General features: G+C 36.3%; 2 protein-coding genes across 3 annotated transcripts in view; both read left to right on the forward strand.

Annotated features, from left to right (window-relative positions):
- LOC107718215 (phosphorylase b kinase regulatory subunit alpha, liver isoform-like) overlaps window positions 1-12,715 on the forward strand; it is a 43,207-nt gene extending 30,492 nt beyond the window's left edge. Inside the window, exons 11-31 of one of the 2 annotated variants that reach the window (XM_016525205.1) lie at window positions 1,115-1,210; window positions 1,885-1,992; window positions 2,216-2,294; window positions 3,688-3,822; window positions 3,971-4,080; window positions 4,198-4,342; window positions 4,434-4,512; window positions 4,612-4,745; window positions 6,269-6,439; window positions 6,528-6,628; window positions 6,722-6,855; window positions 6,977-7,133; window positions 7,940-8,019; window positions 8,101-8,179; window positions 8,276-8,405; window positions 8,486-8,587; window positions 9,939-10,057; window positions 10,203-10,226; window positions 10,844-11,071; window positions 12,003-12,203; window positions 12,474-12,715. In XM_016525205.1, coding sequence (XP_016380691.1) covers window positions 1,115-1,210; window positions 1,885-1,992; window positions 2,216-2,294; window positions 3,688-3,822; window positions 3,971-4,080; window positions 4,198-4,342; window positions 4,434-4,512; window positions 4,612-4,745; window positions 6,269-6,439; window positions 6,528-6,628; window positions 6,722-6,855; window positions 6,977-7,133; window positions 7,940-8,019; window positions 8,101-8,179; window positions 8,276-8,405; window positions 8,486-8,587; window positions 9,939-10,057; window positions 10,203-10,226; window positions 10,844-11,071; window positions 12,003-12,203; window positions 12,474-12,647 — 2,586 coding nt within the window. In that variant the 3' untranslated portion in view covers window positions 12,648-12,715. Of the gene's footprint in view, window positions 1-1,114; window positions 1,211-1,884; window positions 1,993-2,215; window positions 2,295-3,687; window positions 3,823-3,970; window positions 4,081-4,197; window positions 4,343-4,433; window positions 4,513-4,611; window positions 4,746-6,268; window positions 6,440-6,527; window positions 6,629-6,721; window positions 6,856-6,976; window positions 7,134-7,939; window positions 8,020-8,100; window positions 8,180-8,275; window positions 8,406-8,485; window positions 8,588-9,938; window positions 10,058-10,202; window positions 10,227-10,522; window positions 10,577-10,843; window positions 11,072-12,002; window positions 12,204-12,473 lie in introns of both variants that reach the window. The other variant, XM_016525202.1, reaches the window with a different exon arrangement.
- Window positions 12,716-14,831: 2,116 nt separating this feature from the next.
- Window positions 14,832-17,107, forward strand: part of LOC107718233 (uncharacterized) — a 6,094-nt gene continuing 3,818 nt past the window's right edge. Inside the window, exons 1-6 of the mRNA XM_016525226.1 lie at window positions 14,832-14,966; window positions 15,123-15,183; window positions 15,310-15,883; window positions 15,996-16,074; window positions 16,207-16,222; window positions 16,332-16,621. Of these exons, the coding sequence (XP_016380712.1) occupies window positions 14,920-14,966; window positions 15,123-15,183; window positions 15,310-15,883; window positions 15,996-16,074; window positions 16,207-16,222; window positions 16,332-16,621 (1,067 nt within the window). The 5' untranslated portion in view covers window positions 14,832-14,919. The remainder of the gene's footprint in view (window positions 14,967-15,122; window positions 15,184-15,309; window positions 15,884-15,995; window positions 16,075-16,206; window positions 16,223-16,331; window positions 16,622-17,107) is intronic.

Below are 17,107 nucleotides of genomic sequence, written 5' to 3' on the forward strand. Positions count from 1 at the left end.
TTAAAGGGTTAGTTCACCCAAAAATGAAAATTAGCCTGTTATTTACTCACCCTCGAGCCATCCTAGGTGTATATGACTTTATTAAAAAAATGTCCTGACTCTTCCAATCTTTATAATGGCAGTGAATGGGGGTCGAGATTTTGAAGCAAAATAAAGTGCATCCATCCATCATAAGAAAGTGCTCCACACGGCTCTGGGGGGTTAATAAAGGCCTTCTGAAGTGAATCGATGCATTTGTGTAAGAAAAATATCCATATTTAAAATTGTATAAACCATAATCAAATATGCTAGTCTTGCAAGAACCAAGTTTTGTTTACAGCAAAGGAAAACCAGTCTCCTCTTGGCTTATATTGAAATCCTCCGACATTTTTCTTTACAAATCCTTGTTTTGTACTTCTAATTTGTCTATCTTTGTCTACTTCTAATCTTTTGTTTTGCGCTCTCCTCTGCGCTTCCACTTTCTAGCTTACGCTATGCCTACGTCATCCGCTGAAACGCCACTCTCTCGTGAACGTGCGTACAACAGTTAGCGGAAGCTATAGATTACGATTTATAAAGTTTTAAATATGGATATTTTTCTTACACAATATTTCTCGCTTCAGAAGGCCTTTATTAACCTTCCGGATCCATGTGGAGCACTTTTTTATGATGGACGGTTACAGTTTTTTGGCTTCAAAATCTCGACTCCCATTCACTGCAATTATAAACTTTTTTAATATAACTCCGATTGTATTCATCTGAAAGAAGAAAGTCATATACACCTAGGATTGCTTGAGGGTGAGTAAATCGTGAGGTAATTTTCATTTTTGGTTGAGGTTACACTTTATTTTAAGGTGTCCTTGTTACTGTGTAATTATACATTTAAGTACTGAGTAATATTAATTAACTACATGTACTTTCGATATGGTTAGGTTTAGGATTAGGGTTTGGCTTAGGGTAACTTACATGTAATTATGCACAATTCATTGTTATTATAATAGTAAGTACATGTAACGTGTGTAACAAGGACACCTTAAAATAAAGTGTTACCTTGGGTGAACTATCTCTTTAACTCCCACTCATTTACACATGGAGACAGTATGTAGTAATGATTGACAGATGTGTCATTCCTCAGGTGCAGGAATACAGAGAGGCTCTTGATGGAGTTTTGATCAGGGGCAAACTCGGGATTCGTCTGGTGCCTGAACTCTATGCTGTACCCGCTGACAAAGTGAATACCATTTTTTTTACTCCGATCAAGGCCATGCACATTTCATCAATATCTAATTTTGATCTGCAACAAATTATTATTTATCATTTATCATACACATGCTAATTCAGAATGGGGCAGGGGGCAGTCATGGCCTAATGTTTAGAGAGTTGGACTTGTAACCCAAAGGTCACGGGTTTGAGTCTCGGTACTAGCAGGAAAGGTGGGGGGAGTGAATGACTAGCACTCTCTTCCACCCTTAATACCACGACTGAGGTGAGACCCTTGAGCAAGGCACTGAACCTCCAACTTACCGGAGCAAAAAATGGCTGCCCACTGCTCTGGGTATGTGTTCACGGTGTGTGTGTGTGTGTGTGTGCACTTGGATGGGTTAAATGCAGAGCACAAATTCCGAGTATGGGACACCATACTTGGCTACACGTCAAACCACTTTCACTTTCATTCATTTTCACTTTCATTTTTTCATCTCAAATATTCAAATATTCCTTTCATTTATCATCTCAAATATTTTTTGTGTAAAAACAGTGGTGCATAAAATGTGTACTAAATTATGCCAGTTCTGAAAATTAATTCATGTTGAATGGGTGTTTGCACTCTGCTCAGTAACTGACATAAACGATTCTGTGTAAAATGTTTTAATCTGTTGCTCATCTGTGCGTTTATTTCTTGTTCAGGTTGAGGAGGAGTACAGAAACCCTCGCTCTGTGGAGCGTGTGGTCGCTGGCCAGCTCCCACACATGTGGGGCCAGTCTTTGTATATCCTGGGCTGTCTGCTGGCAGAGGTACTAGATCCTGGGTCCACTTTCATATGAAATGTTATATGTAATCAGCAAATTAATGAGATATGATGTCAGGTGTTGAAGCACTACCTTTGGTATCTTTGTTGATTATGTGCACATGGGAAATGTCAAAATAGAGTAGTCCCAGTGTTTCTTGTGCAGTTCTTTGTGTTTTATCTATTCTGCTCCTTTTACTGATATTTGACAAATGATTCATTTTAATTAGGGATTTCTGGCCCCTGGAGAGATTGATCCTCTGAATAGGCGATTTTCTAAAGAATTCAAGCCAGATGTTGTTGTTCAAGGTTTGTGAATATTATTTCTTTAGGTTTTGCTATATTTAGACACAGACCTTAAATTATGTTATCACCTTTTGAATTTCTGTAATTTATGGGAAAAGGATATGCCAGATTTTTTAGAAATATGTTTTGGTTAAACTCAGGCACTTAAACTTTTTTAATTACTGTATAACTTGATAACTTACACAATAGTTTTACAACAAAATTAATAAGATATAAAGTGCTACTAGAAGATATTAAGGAAATAAACCGATAAAGGGCAAAGGTTGCTCTTTAAGGGAGTGACAATTAGGTCATGTGAGAGTTAACTTTTAAAATTATGATATTATAGAAATCTGTATGATAATATCTAACAATGTGAACAATGATCAACGTATTTGAGACAAATATATATATATATATATATTATCGCGATTAATCGTATCCAAAATAAAAGTTTTTGTTTATAATATATGTGTGTATACTGTTTATATTTATCATGTATATATAAATGCAAACACATGCATGTATATATTTATGAAAAATATGTTATGTTTATGTTAAATATATTTATATATAATATAAAATATAAGAATATAAATATACATGTAAATATTTTCAAAATGTGTATGTGTGTATTTATTTATATATGCATAATAAATATACACAGTACACATACATATATAATGTAATAACTTTTATTTTGGATGCGATTAATCGTGATTAATCGTTTGACAGCACTAATATATATATATTATTATTATATTAATATTATATTGTCAGCAGCCATATCACCCTGCAGCCCAAGACTGGTTGCCCACTGAAGCTAAGCAGGGTTGAGCCTGGTCAGTACCTGGATGGGAGACCTCCTGGGAAAACTAGGTTGCTGCTGGAAGAGGTGTTAGTGAGGCCAGCAGGGGGTGCTCACCCTGTGGTCTGTGTGGGTCCTAACACCCCAGTGTAGTGACGGGGTCACTATACTGACAAAAAGCACCGTCTTTCGGATGAGACGTTAAACTGAGGTTCTGACTCTATGTTGTGGTCATTAAAAATCCCAGGATGTCTTTCAAAAAAGAGTAGGGGTGTAGCCCCGGCATCCTGGCCAAATTCGCCCACATATATAATATAGCACATGTGATATATGATTATGATACAATAAAAAACAGTATTGTATCGAATGATTTCCATCTATAAAAGCTGTGAGTTTAATGTTGTATTAGTATTTAATATTTTATATTAGGGAAAATGAAAATCTACCACATAGTAGGAAGGACTCAGCTGGTTGCTTTGGGCTGAAGCCCATTTAAGGAGCAGGTTCAATTCATTACTTGAAGCTCAATTTTGAATTTGATCTTGACACTATAATTTGCTGAATAGAGCAAACTGACCTTTTGCCAGCAGCTCTATTTGTTCTGTTTAGTGAGTGTAGTGGCTGAGTCAGTGCAGATCCAGCAGCTGCTGAGGGATCAAGGGATTGAGGTTCAGACCGTCTCTGATGTTTCGCCCATCCGGGTCATGCCAGCTCGCATCCTGAGCCACATTTACGTGAAACTGGGTAAGTGATCCAGATCCACCATGACTAACAGGACAGAGGCAGGCAGAGTAAAGAAAGGCTACATCTGTAAAACTGCATTTAGAAGAAAGTCTTTAAGATTCTTGGATACAAAATTGAATTCAAACCAGTTCCTTTTTCCATTGCACAGGTAACTGTAAAAAACTGAATCTGAGTGGGCGACCATACAGGCACATCGGTGTCTTGGGAACTTCAAAGTTTTATGAGATCAGAAATGGTACTTACACATTCACTCCACAGGTAAATAAAAATGACCTCACATGCAAGTCTTTTATAGTAGAAGAACTACTCTACAGTCAGACTACAAAAAAATAAAACATGTAAAAAACATTATAACAATATATATTTTTCCCATAGTTCATTGACCAGCATCACTTCTACTTGGCTCTGGATAACCAGATGATTGTGGAGATGTTGCGTACAGAGCTTGCTTATCTCTCATCCTGCTGGCGGATGACTGGAAGACCTACCCTCACATTCCCTATCACACAGAGCATGCTGGGTAAAACTTCTTGTTCGATGGTACCGTCTGAACATATTGTAATATGCACAGGCTAAAATTAACAGTTTCTTTGTTTCTGTTATTGGGCTAGTTGAGGATGGTGACAGTATTGACCCCTGTATCCTCTCTACCCTCCGGAAGCTTCAAGATGGCTACTTTGCGGGTGCAAGGTCAGAAAAATTGTGACAGTAATAATTAAAAGAGCCATAGTATGATTTTTAAGGCACAAAGATGATTTATTTGACACCACAAATCCCTTTGCTCTTTAGGGTGCAGATGGCAAACCTCTCCTCATTCCTCACCACCTCCTTCCACACCCAGCTCAGCTTCTTAGACGCAGACTCTGAAGAGAATCTGCTAGAGGAATACGAAGAGGAGGAGGAAGATAGTTTTGGGCCCTCAGGTATCCCTACTGACTCGCATACAGCTGTTTTGGGAAGCGTTTCTCCCCCCCAAAATAAATATATACATAGCCCGCTGAAAAGACCACATTAAGTGTTGGTGATTCAAGGTTGGTTTATACTGGTTATTGTTGGTCAAGCTGATGGACCATCATATTGCTCAATATTTCTGTACCATATCAGTAGTGTTGTTATTGTTAACTAAACTATTACAGTTTAAAGGGGTCATATGATGCGATTTCAAGTTTTCCTTTCTCTTTGGAGTGTTCCAAGCTGATTGTGCATAGATAAGATCCCTGAAGTTGCAAAGACTAAAGTCTCAAAACCAAAGAGATATTCTTTATCAAAGTTAAGACTCTGCCACGCCCCCCTAAAACGGCTCGTTCTAACACGCCCCCACATATCTACCCCCGTACTGCAAACACATACCAGCATCATCACTGTATCTGTCACGCGACTCTGTTCCCCTTTCGGGCTCTGTCTTTACATTTATTTTGAAAGATGAAGCTCGCGATTATGGTAAGGGGCGTTACATTTCCAACGAGTGCTTGTGGTGTTCGGCCAATCACAATGCACTGGGTCAGCTGGCCAATCAGAGCAGACTGCGCTTGTCGGAAGGAGGGACTTTGTAGAAAACTAAGCGTTTGAGAGAGGCGGGGCATAGAGGACCTACAATAATGTACAGTATTTGAAAAATAATGTGTTTTTTGAACATTAAAGCATGTCAACATATTCTGTTACACCAAATACACAAAATAATGATCTTCAAAAAAGCATCATATGACCCCTTTAAATAAATCTGAAATAAAATAAAATATAAATATTGGCTGAAAACAAAAAAAAAGGTAAATAAAAATGAGAAATATTGCATTGGTAACTAAATAAAATAAAATAAGTTGAATTAGAAGAACTGAAAGTACTGAATTTAAACTGAAATAAAAATAAAATATAAATATACATTTTAAAATATAAAGCTAAATATAAAAATACAAAACTAATAAAAATAAGAAAAATACATTTTGTGACAAATTATCAAAGTTAAAATCAAAAATATAAAAATAAAAGCTAATTCAAAATATAAATCAATACTATATGAATCTATAATAGCATAAGACTAATATTAAAATAACACTGTATATCAGTTATCTACTGATTTTAGAGATTCGTTTTTGCATTTAAATCACCTACACTCAAAGTTAATCTAATAGCACTGTTAAATGTAATCTTTAGCAAATCTCAAAGTGAATATCCACTTTTCATACTGTACATTATTGTGATGCCTAAATTCACTTGTAACATTTAATATGATTGATTTAAGTTTTCAGTATTTTATTTTGAATTAATTTATTTAGGATAGAGTAGAATTTTAATAATCATTATCATCCAGAATTTAAATATCGGTGCATCTCTATTCTTGATCCTGTTGGTTAAAGCTAGTTAATAAGTCTATTGGGGACACCATCATCCAAAACATAGCATACTCCACATGAACTAAGATGATAAGTGCTGGTTTGTTTTCCCGCAGGAGGTTCTGGAGACATGTTTGACCAGTATCTCACAGATCTGTTGCTCAGCACTGCTACAAAATGCCATTTACCTCCCATCCAGAGGGGGCAGCATCACGTTTTCAGTGCTAAGCACACCACCAGGGACATCCTTTCTTTCATGGCCCAGGTTCAGGGCCACAACATGCCCAGTAAGCCCTCAGGGTTTATCTTTAATAAGTGGATTTCATGCTTTCTTTTAGAGGATGGCTAGCCATCTCATTCCATTATGTTTTTCAGAGGCTTCCATGTATTTGCCTGTTGCCCCCATCATGAGCAAACACAGGAAGTCTCTGAACCTGCTGGATGTTCCTCAGCACAGTGTTTCTCATCACACCAAGGCAAGTCTCCACACTCCCACATAAAGTGAATAAATGAAATAAATGGCCCATAGTTTTGATTTATGTCTGTTTTTGTCTGCAAACACACACTAGGCCGATAGCGTTGACCTGCACTTGCCACATGATTCTCATGGGAACACAGACTTTGCCTATCTGGTCAATCAGCTAAAGCATTGTCCAAGCCTTCAGGACCAGGCAGATATCCTCTATGTCCTCTATGCTATGAAGTGAGAATATTTATAAAACTGACTGCATATCCATTATAATTTATTTTATAATCCATTTTTAATCTAAGTCTAAAAATCAATCATTAAATCATTCTCCTCCCTGGTGTATGTGTGTGTTTAGGGGTCCGGATTGGGTAGTAAATCTGTCAGGACAAGGTGAGGTGACTGTTCGCTCCCTGCTGGAGGAGCTGTATGTTCGGGCGGGAGCGTTTAAGGAATGGGGCCTCATCCGCTACATTTCGGGCATCCTGAAGAAGAGGGTGGAAGTTCTTGCTGAGGTGAGACCCTATATCTATCAATGATTGTTTCATCAACAACAGGCACATTTATGTTTCTTTGTTGATTTTTTTTTTATAATTAAAATGTACATATTCAGAATTTAGAAATTTTAAAACTTTGTTACACTATGATTCAGAAGTGTGGAGTCGGTAAGAATTGCAAATGTTTTTAAATGTCTCATATACTCACCAAGGTTGCATTTATTTGATCAAAATACAGTAAAAATTATTGTGAAATATTAGTGCAAATTAAAATAACTGTTTTCAATTTAAAAATATTTAAAAATGTAATTTATTCCTGTGATGACAAAGCTGAATTTTCAGCATCATTACATCATTATGATCCTTTAGAAATCATTCTGATATGCTGATTTGCTGTTTAAGAATATTTCTTATTATTATCAATGTTGAAAACAGTTGGGGCGCTTAATATTTTTGTGGAAACCATTATACTTTTCTAAGGATTTTATTTTTTTTGATGAATTGAAAGTTTAAAAAAAAACATTTAACAATAGAACATTTATTTAAAAACAGAAATCTTTTTTTTTCTTTGCAGTAATTTTTGAAGTCTCATCAAAACTGTCTTGGAAATAATTTATTTTTTCCAACTTTTCCAGACTTTTCCAACTTTAATCCTAAATGAAGAAAATTGTCTTAAAATATACATTATTAGATTTCCAAAACTGTAATAATCTTAACAAAGAGTAAAAATGATTGATATAAGTTAAGCCTCAGTGGCAACAGTTATGCCTCAAATTTTTATTTATTTATTTATGTTTGCTTTTTGTTTGTTTGTATGCGCTTAGTCCTGCACAGATCTGATCTCTCATCATAAACAGCTGACAGTGGGTCTTCCTCCTGAGCCCAGAGAGAAGGTCATCACAGTGTGAGTGTCTTTAGTCATTCATTTTTATAAAGCAATAATTTTAATATTCTCCTTTTACTTCACCAATTCATTTATTTTTAGTCCTCTTCCTCCCGAGGAACTGATTAGCTTGATTTATGAGGCCAGTGGACAAGACATTAGCATTGCTGTCCTCACACAGGTAGTGCAAATTTTAAGCCTTACATTAAAGTTATGTTGCTATTTTTCATTTAGCATTCAGTAAAATGTATCCCACTTATTAAACTTCTGAACTCAGGAGATCATGGTGTATCTGGCCATGTATGTGCGCTCTCAGCCGTCTCTGTTTGGAGACATGCTGCGTCTGCGCATCGGGCTCATCATGCAAGTAATGGCTACAGAACTTGCTCGCAGTTTACACTGCTCAGGTACAGCCAATCAGAGTTTTGGTTTTAGAATGCCACTCTTTTCATTCAGTGCAATAAATCTGTCCATATGATGTCTACAGGTGAGGAGGCGTCAGAGAGCCTGATGAGCCTCAGTCCTTTTGACATGAAGAATCTCTTACATCACATCCTGAGCAGGAAAGAGTTTGGTGTAGAGAGGAGTAGTGAGTATCAGTCAGCCTTAGTTTTCAAGCTCTTTAGTCCAGTGAGTATTTTTTGGGTATTATTATGAGTATTATTATTATTATTATTATTATTATTAAACATACACAATGTATATTTTAATATTCTCCTTTTACTTAACCGATTCTCTTATTTTTAGTCCTCTTCCTCCTGAAGAACTGATTAGCTTGATTTATGAGGCCAGTGGACAAGACATTAGCATTGCTGTCCTCACACAGGTAGTGCAAATTTTAAGCCTTACATTAAAGTTATGTTGCTATTTTTCATTTAGCATTCAGTAAAATGTATCCCACTTATTAAACTTCTGAACTCAGGAGATCATGGTGTATCTGGCCATGTATGTGCGCTCTCAGCCGTCTCTGTTTGGAGACATGCTGCGTCTGCGCATCGGGCTCATCATGCAAGTAATGGCTACAGAACTTGCTCGCAGTTTACACTGCTCAGGTACAGCCAATCAGAGTTTTGGTTTTAGAATGCCACTCTTTTCATTCAGTGCAATAAATCTGTCCATATGATGTCTACAGGTGAGGAGGCGTCAGAGAGCCTGATGAGCCTCAGTCCTTTTGACATGAAGAATCTCTTACATCACATCCTGAGCAGGAAAGAGTTTGGTGTAGAGAGGAGTAGTGAGTATCAGTTAGCCTGCCTTAGTTTGCTCTTTAGTCCAGTGAGTATTTTTTGGGTATTATTATGAGTATTATTATTATTATTATTATTATTATTATTAAACATACACAATGTATAGTGACAAAATGGGAACCTGCTGTTTCAAATGATTATATATATATATATATATATATATATCTGGGGCATTGCCGCCAAGGATGCAAGGGAGAAAAATTTGTAGTACAAAAATAAAACATTGCCAATATTACACAATATAACATTAAAAAGTGTATAAATCACTAGTTTTACGCACACAGCAGGTAAAGTAAAAAATTCAAAAATAGTCAAAAGTTAACTATTAAAAAGAATAGCTTAACATAAGTTCACAAATAAAATACATTGTTTAAATTGTTACTGCCTTTAGTTATTATTTTGGAATATAATAACATTTTGGAATATAAGCATTTGTAAAATGCTTAAAAACACTAACTTGATGAGATTCATACTTATATGAATTATATAAATAGAATATTGATTACATTGTTAATATAAAAAATGTAAAATAGATTTTTTTTCTTTTTCTGATAGTGTAAGTAATGTTTACATTTGAAAGAAAAAAAAAAAACTTTGAGGACTTTGCCTCCTCGTACACACACACACACACACACAATTGTGTGATCTCTTGTGTGAGCTGTTCTTCATTAATCGCTCTATATTATGTGAAAGTGCGTCCGATTCAGTCTTCAGCGACCAGTCCCGCCATCTCCATCCATGAGCTTGGACACACAGGGGCCACCAAGACAGAGCGTACGGGCATCAGAAAGCTCAAGACTGAAATCAAACAGGTGGAGTGAAAAAAGAGAAATGTCTGTAATTTATTTTTTTAAGTGTTTTTGTGTTTCAAAAATTGGGAAATATTTACTGTTCAATTTAAATATAAATTTCTTCACTACTGTACCTTAAATGGCATTTATATTATTTTGTTTTCAGCTTGATGACTCCAGACCCATAAGTGTGGGTTGAGTTTGTAATATTGGCATGCTGTGCTAATACTTAAGAGTAGCTTTTTTGTGCAGAGCCCATTCTGTCTAGAGGTCACAGCACATTTGTCTAGACCATGAAACCAGTATTCGCATGAAAATTTTGAGTAATATTCAGTTTGCCCATATCATACACATCTTTTTCAGTCATATGAAGCATCTTTTTGACTGTGAGTCTCTGTATGATGCCTCAACTGTTCGTTCATCTGAAATACCTTCCATTTTAATTTTAATTTTAAATGTTTGTATGTTCTGCTTTTATTCTCATAGATATTTACCAGCAGTCATTCCATCAGCAGTAATTTCACATCCCCTCGTTCCACGGTAACTTACAGAAAAACCTACCAAAACCCTCTCCACTAACACCTGCTCTCCACTATGTCAAATACTACTTTTTACAGTTTAGAAGATTAAAAATCAATTTAACTTGGAGGGGTGAATTCAGTCCGTTGGTTCTCAATAAATAAAAAAGTTTTTTTAGTGTATTATATGTGCTGATAAGTGTTGTCACTGTAAAGCTGACATCCCACTAGTCAGATTTTCAGCTCATATCTTAATGATATACTGATGTAAATGTGTGCGTGTCTGTAGCGATGCAGCAGCCCCTCCACTCCCAGCGGGATCCTGTCTCCGACCGGTGCAGGTGACTCACACATGCAGTGGGAGGAACGCCAGGGCCAGTGGCTGAGGAGACGCAGACTGGATGGGGCCATAAACAGGGTGCCCATGGGCTTCTACCAGAAAGTCTGGAAGATTCTCCAGAAATGTCACGGCCTCTCCATTGCCGGATACGTCTTGCCTTCCTCCACCACCCGTGAGGTGCATCCACCTGCACACATACACATTTGTTCAGCAAGGATGCATTAAATTTATCAAAGTGACAGTAAAGTATTTTACATTGTTACAAGAAAATCTCTTTCAAATAAATGCTGCTCTTTTGAACGTTCTGTTTATCAAAGGATCTTGAAAAAATGCATCACAATTTAAAAAAAAAAAAATTAAGCAGCACAACTGTTTTCAAGATTGCTAATTATAAGAAATGTTTCTTGAGAGAATGATTTCAGAAGGATAATATAACACTGAAACTTGTAGCAATGGTGAGCTCTCCAGAAATGTCACGGCCTCTCCATTGCCGGATACGTCTTGCCTTCCTCCACCACCCGTGAGGTGCATCCACCTGCACACATACACATTTGTTCAGCAAGGATGCATTAAATGTATCAAAGTGACAGTAAAGTATTTTACATTGTTACAAAAAAATCTCTTTCAAATAAATGCTGCTCTTTTGAACGTTCTGTTTATCAAAGGATCTTGAAAAAATGCATCACAATTTCAAAAAAAAAATATTAAGCAGCACAACTGTTTTCAAGATTGCTAATTATAAGAAATGTTTCTTGAGAGAATGATTTCAGAAGGATAATATAACACTGAAACTTGTAGCAATGGTGAGCTCTGCCATCACAGGAATAAATAACATTTTAAAATACATTCAAATAGAGAAAGATACTTTAAATTGTATTTATTTTTCCACAATATTATTGTACTTTTTGTACAGAATTTTTGGAAAAATAAATGCAGCCTTGGCGAGCATAAAAGACTTCTTTCAAAAACATAAAAAAAAATAATAATAATGTCAATGTATTCATATTGATCTGCTTTATTGCTATATTATATTACGTTGAACCTTAAACTTGGAATTTTCCTTTAAATACCCATAATCATGGACTGTTGTCTGTGTGTATTATTGTAGATGACAGAAGGAGAGATCAAGTTCGCAGTGCACGTGGAGTCTGTACTGAATCATGTCCCACAGCCTGAGTACAGACAGCTGCTGGTGGAGGCCATTATGGTATTGACCCTTGTAGCTGACATGGAGATTCCCAGTATTGGGGGAATTATTCACATCGACCGCATTGTCCACATGGCCAATGATCTCTTTCAACAGGATCAGGTATCATCATGCCTTTTTATATGTTACATATGATGCTCATAATATGTAGCTTGGTATGTTCGCATGTATTTACACACCTGCTTGTTCTTTATTATTACGATTTTGTCATCAAAACTATGATATAGCACAAATGGAATTAATGGGAATTATGTACTGCTGAAAAAAGGCTAAACATATCAAAACTATCTTAACTTCACCAAACTGTGCCTGTTTTGTCTAGATTCCAGCTTTGCACATCTGGACATTGTGTCTTATGTGCTTTTATTTCAGAGATCCAGCGGGGCCAATGAGTATTTCTTGGAGAAGGATCCTGCCACAGGAATCTGTAACTTCTTTTATGACAGTGCTCCTAGCGGCAGCTATGGCACTATGACTTATCTTTCCAAAGCTGTGGTCACATATGTTCAAGACTTCCTGCCAAGCAGCAGCTGTCTAATGCAGTAACGACTGCAGTTCCCAGAAAACCTGTGACCTTCCGGATGGATCTATGACCGGTTTTATTAAATCTAACAGTGAAAAAAAAAATTTGTTGACCTCAGTTCAGTAGCAAAGGACAAGCATCAACAGGGAAGCCATTAATAAACATCACAGGATATGGTGAGAAGCAAACAGACTACAGGAAATGGACCACTGTGCTTTTCTGTGTTTGAAGTATACAATTCTAATTTAAGAACTGTTCAATGCAAATAACTAATATAATATTATATATTTAACAGAAACTGTTTAAATAATTGTAATTACCTTTTTTGGTTTAAATTTAAATAATTTATAATTTTATGTTCATAGAAATATTTTTATTTTATTTAAATTGGTGCGTAAATTGTGTGTCCATAGGGCACTTAGGCTGATCTGTACTTTGTCTCTAGTTAAATAAAACATTGTTATAAGTTGTAAGCTTTGGGTCTTTACTTTATCCTACACCTTGTTATTACATTATAAAATTACTCTGAATGGTGTTATTTAACAGGTGCTTCTTATTCAATGAAACATACAGTACAAAATGTAATTTAAAAATCATGTGAAACTCATAGTCTGATCTTAGCATGCAAACATGCAGCATTCTAACTCATGGCAAAGCCAAGCATGATTGTGATATAGATCTATAGATTGTGATGTTTTGCACAGGTAACCTGGCAAATCATGCATTTGAATAATGTTTTTGTGATTTTTTTTTAGGTTAAAATCAGAATTGGATTTTATTCATTTCATAGAAAAAAACAAGTTTTGTTGTAGGTATCAGTCTATGACATTTGAAGAGCAAAATGGCATTTGAAGTTTTCTTCTTTATGGACACTGATAGTAGAGATGTCAAGTGTGAGTTCTGGTTCTTTATTTTTTCATTTTGTCTTTCATTATGTGTAAGAAGAAATATCACTTTTGAAGGGAAGTACTGCATTTTAGCCTACATTAAGCATTTGTATGACCACAGACAAATACAATCTAATTGTTTCATCTAATTAATCATGACTAATTAATTAATCATGACTTTTTATGGCCATATAGAAACTTAAAACCTAGAATCTTCATGTTTTAAGGCAGACTGATACCAAGTCGCGGAAGCTTGAAGAGTCAGAAATTTTAGTTAGAATTCAAAATTTAGAATATCCTCCTGGGACCCAGGCATAGACTTTTGTCCTCTGTAGAGGACATATTTTAGTGAATTTCTCTGAGACCATATGCCACAGTTTTATTCCGGATGTCCTGTACAGAGCACATTCAGGGCTTTTTAGAGGTATCAGATGTTTGGAGGTTTGATCATATACACACCTTCTTGGTCTTTAAATATGACTGATACTAACAGTATGATCAAATTTAGCACTCTTAGGGAAATATAATGGTTTGTAATTATCATTTAAATCGGACTAATTTTCAAATTGTTTGTCGTAAATAAACATCTCAGAAAAATGTTATGGGGTTCTGTAGAGGACACCAGAACAAATGGCATGTTAATCAGGCATTTTGGGGTCAATAGGGAAAGAAATTATAGATCAATATTCCTATGAAATATGATCAATATTCCTATGAAAAATTACTCCCATTATAACACCTTTTTTCATTATGGTTTGCCCCAAGAACACATTAATATGCAAATTAGATGCAATGTATAGATACATTGTATATAATGGGAATACCAATTTATGGATATTTTACGCACGTATTGCATAGTTAAATAGTATATATCAAATCATTCTGTCATATTTTTCATAACATGGTTTTAAGAATCATCTTTGTACAAAGTTTGGTTAAAAATATCCTGAAACCTAAAAAGTGATTGGTGAATGAAAAAAAACTATAATAATAAAACATTGTTTTTGCCTATACATGCCTTTTCATATCTGTTTATTGTTTTGAATAACTTAGTCCTGGTGTCCTCTACAAAGGGCATAGAATAAAATATGAATGAAATATATTTTTTTCAAAAATGTTTTTCTCCATTGGTTTCTTATCCTTCAACCAATGTAATGACATAAAAAAAATTAACAAGACTTTTTTTATGGTTCTCGGTATGATATTATTAGTAAGTTGGCTTCCTCAGACCAAAAAAAAAAAAAAGCCTGCAGCGCCCCCTTATGGCTGCTCTGAACTACAGTTTCCGGTTGATGACAGCCAGGTCTCGCGAGTATCTGGCGGCTCAACAGTGCAGCTATACTGAGGTAATCAGAAAACTACGTTTTCGTGTTGGATTGATCTTCTTCGAACTCGGTTTTTTGAAACGATGGACATGTTATTACAACAAACAGACTGTCGACATTCCGAGAGGGAGTAAGAAATATGTGATATGGTTATTCAAAGAGTGCTTCACGAGACAGTCGAGTAAACCAAAACGAACAGAGTAACGTACAAATAAAAATGTTTCAGGTTAAAAAAAGGAAAATATGCTATTTGTGAGGTGATTAAGTGCTTTATTATTGTTTTCAGGGCATATTACCACTACCTCACTAACTTTACTCCAAGACAAGAGTCAGGATGCTACAGTGAGGTAGAAATCACTTTAATGAGTGATGATAAAAAGTAAAAAAAAACATCGCCTAGAGGAAGTCTTTTGCTTAGTAACTTGGATATGATGTTGTTTGATTAGTTTGATTTTTCTAATTCTTCATCACAGGTGAATATCTTGGTTCTCAGTGAGGTTACTACCAAATCTGTCTCTATGAAACTGCGGCGCAACACAGTCCTGAGAAGCCGAAGGCGTCAACAGCGAGAACATGTGAAGGACTCTGAGAGCATCTGTGTGGTGTTGAGTGACACTGACTCTAGCCAGTCAGAGAGTGTGGAGGAAATAAAAGACCATGTGTCTGTTATTCATGATATGAAGCGGCCAGTAAGGAAGAGTAGAGCTGGTGCATCATGTCGAGCGAGAAAAGAAGATGAGAGACCGCTTTCTCTTGTGGAACAACAACATGGAGCGGTTCAGAAGATCTCCCTGGCTCCAGATGCAATGGCTGAGGACACTCTAGAGAAACTCAGGTTGAGGGCTAATACTTCTGAGACCAAGACTGAGGTTGAGTCTCGGGTAGAGCTTGAGTCTGTTTTGGACGAATCCAGTACCGATCTCACAGTGGAATCGGGTCCCAGCTCGCCCTCTTGTCCTGTTGATACTGTAAGATGCAGAGAATGCCAGAGACTTTTCGCCAAGATGAGAAAACAGCCGACCCCAAAACAGAAAAGCAGAGATACAAGTAAACATTTCAGATGTGCTGTTTATAGAAATGAGACTCTAAGAGATTAATATGTAATATAAAGCACGTGTTATCATGTTACCAAAAATGTTTTTTTTTCTTTGTATATTAGATCCAGCATCTTTATCTTGTGATGTGTGGGTACTGCTTAAGAAGTGGCACCCTCAGAGACTCCGCCATCGGGAGAAGGGGTATGTTATGTTTTGCACTGATATCACACTGATATTATGAAGGGTTTCTGTAGCGCTATGTTTATTTTAGAAAGCCCAGTTATGGTTTGTCCAGAACAATGAGTACAAGCTTGTGAAGTTTACATCTTAAAGACTCAACAAGCAGAAAGTGAAAGACTATTTACAGCAGGGTTCCTCAATTAGTTTTCGCAGAGGGCCGAATTCTGCCAACAATACCAAGCCAAGGGCCACTGACCTATATTAAATCGAACAAGCAGGAAGTGTCTGATGGCATAGACGGAACGCGGCGGGTGCTGATGTTTGATGACACCCCTGAAACTGTTGCTGCGGAAACTGCGGAACAGAGGAAAAGCCCTCGACAGAAGCACAAGCGTGGAGAGATTCGTGAAGCTCAGAATGAGCAGCAGGAAGAGATTTCTGAGGATTCGGATGGGTTCAGGACGCCCACAGATCTGTTCAGCGTGAAGCCCAAGATTAAACGAGGGAACCAGAAGAAAGTCTCTGCCTCTGGTAAACCTGCCGTACAGAAGCCCAACTTCATGTCCATGTTAGCCACACTGGTGAAGAATCCGAACCAGATTATTAAGGAATCCTGCAAATGAGTCTCTATTGAAGTTTTGTAATTCTGTTAGTCGTTCAAGATTTGCTAATTCTGTTAATAGATCTCCTCTCTGACAAAAGTCTGCTAATGTTTATTTATTGTTCATTTGTTTGTGTTCTAACATTAGCATTTGCATGAGTAAATAAGTCTTGCATTAAATTATCTGTTTGTGTATGCTGTTAACTCCACAGTGGCGTGAACTGCAGTTACTGTAATAACCACAGAGCGGAGCTGTTTCCAAACAAACTTGCATATCTTCACTCGCTATATTCAGTCTTTAGTTTCTTAAACCATTTTTAATTATTACAATATATGACTTAAAAAAAAATAGACTTTCTCACACTTTTATCACATTAACTTAACATGATGTTTTGACATCTATGAGTCTGTACATAATGCAGAACTTCCTGTTTTTGAGTAGATCAGGGACAT

Source organism: Sinocyclocheilus rhinocerous, unplaced genomic scaffold (assembly GCF_001515625.1).
Source record: "Sinocyclocheilus rhinocerous isolate Xijiao unplaced genomic scaffold, SAMN03320098_v1.1 scaffold1111, whole genome shotgun sequence".
In the NCBI taxonomy this organism is placed as follows: domain Eukaryota; kingdom Metazoa; phylum Chordata; class Actinopteri; order Cypriniformes; family Cyprinidae; genus Sinocyclocheilus; species Sinocyclocheilus rhinocerous.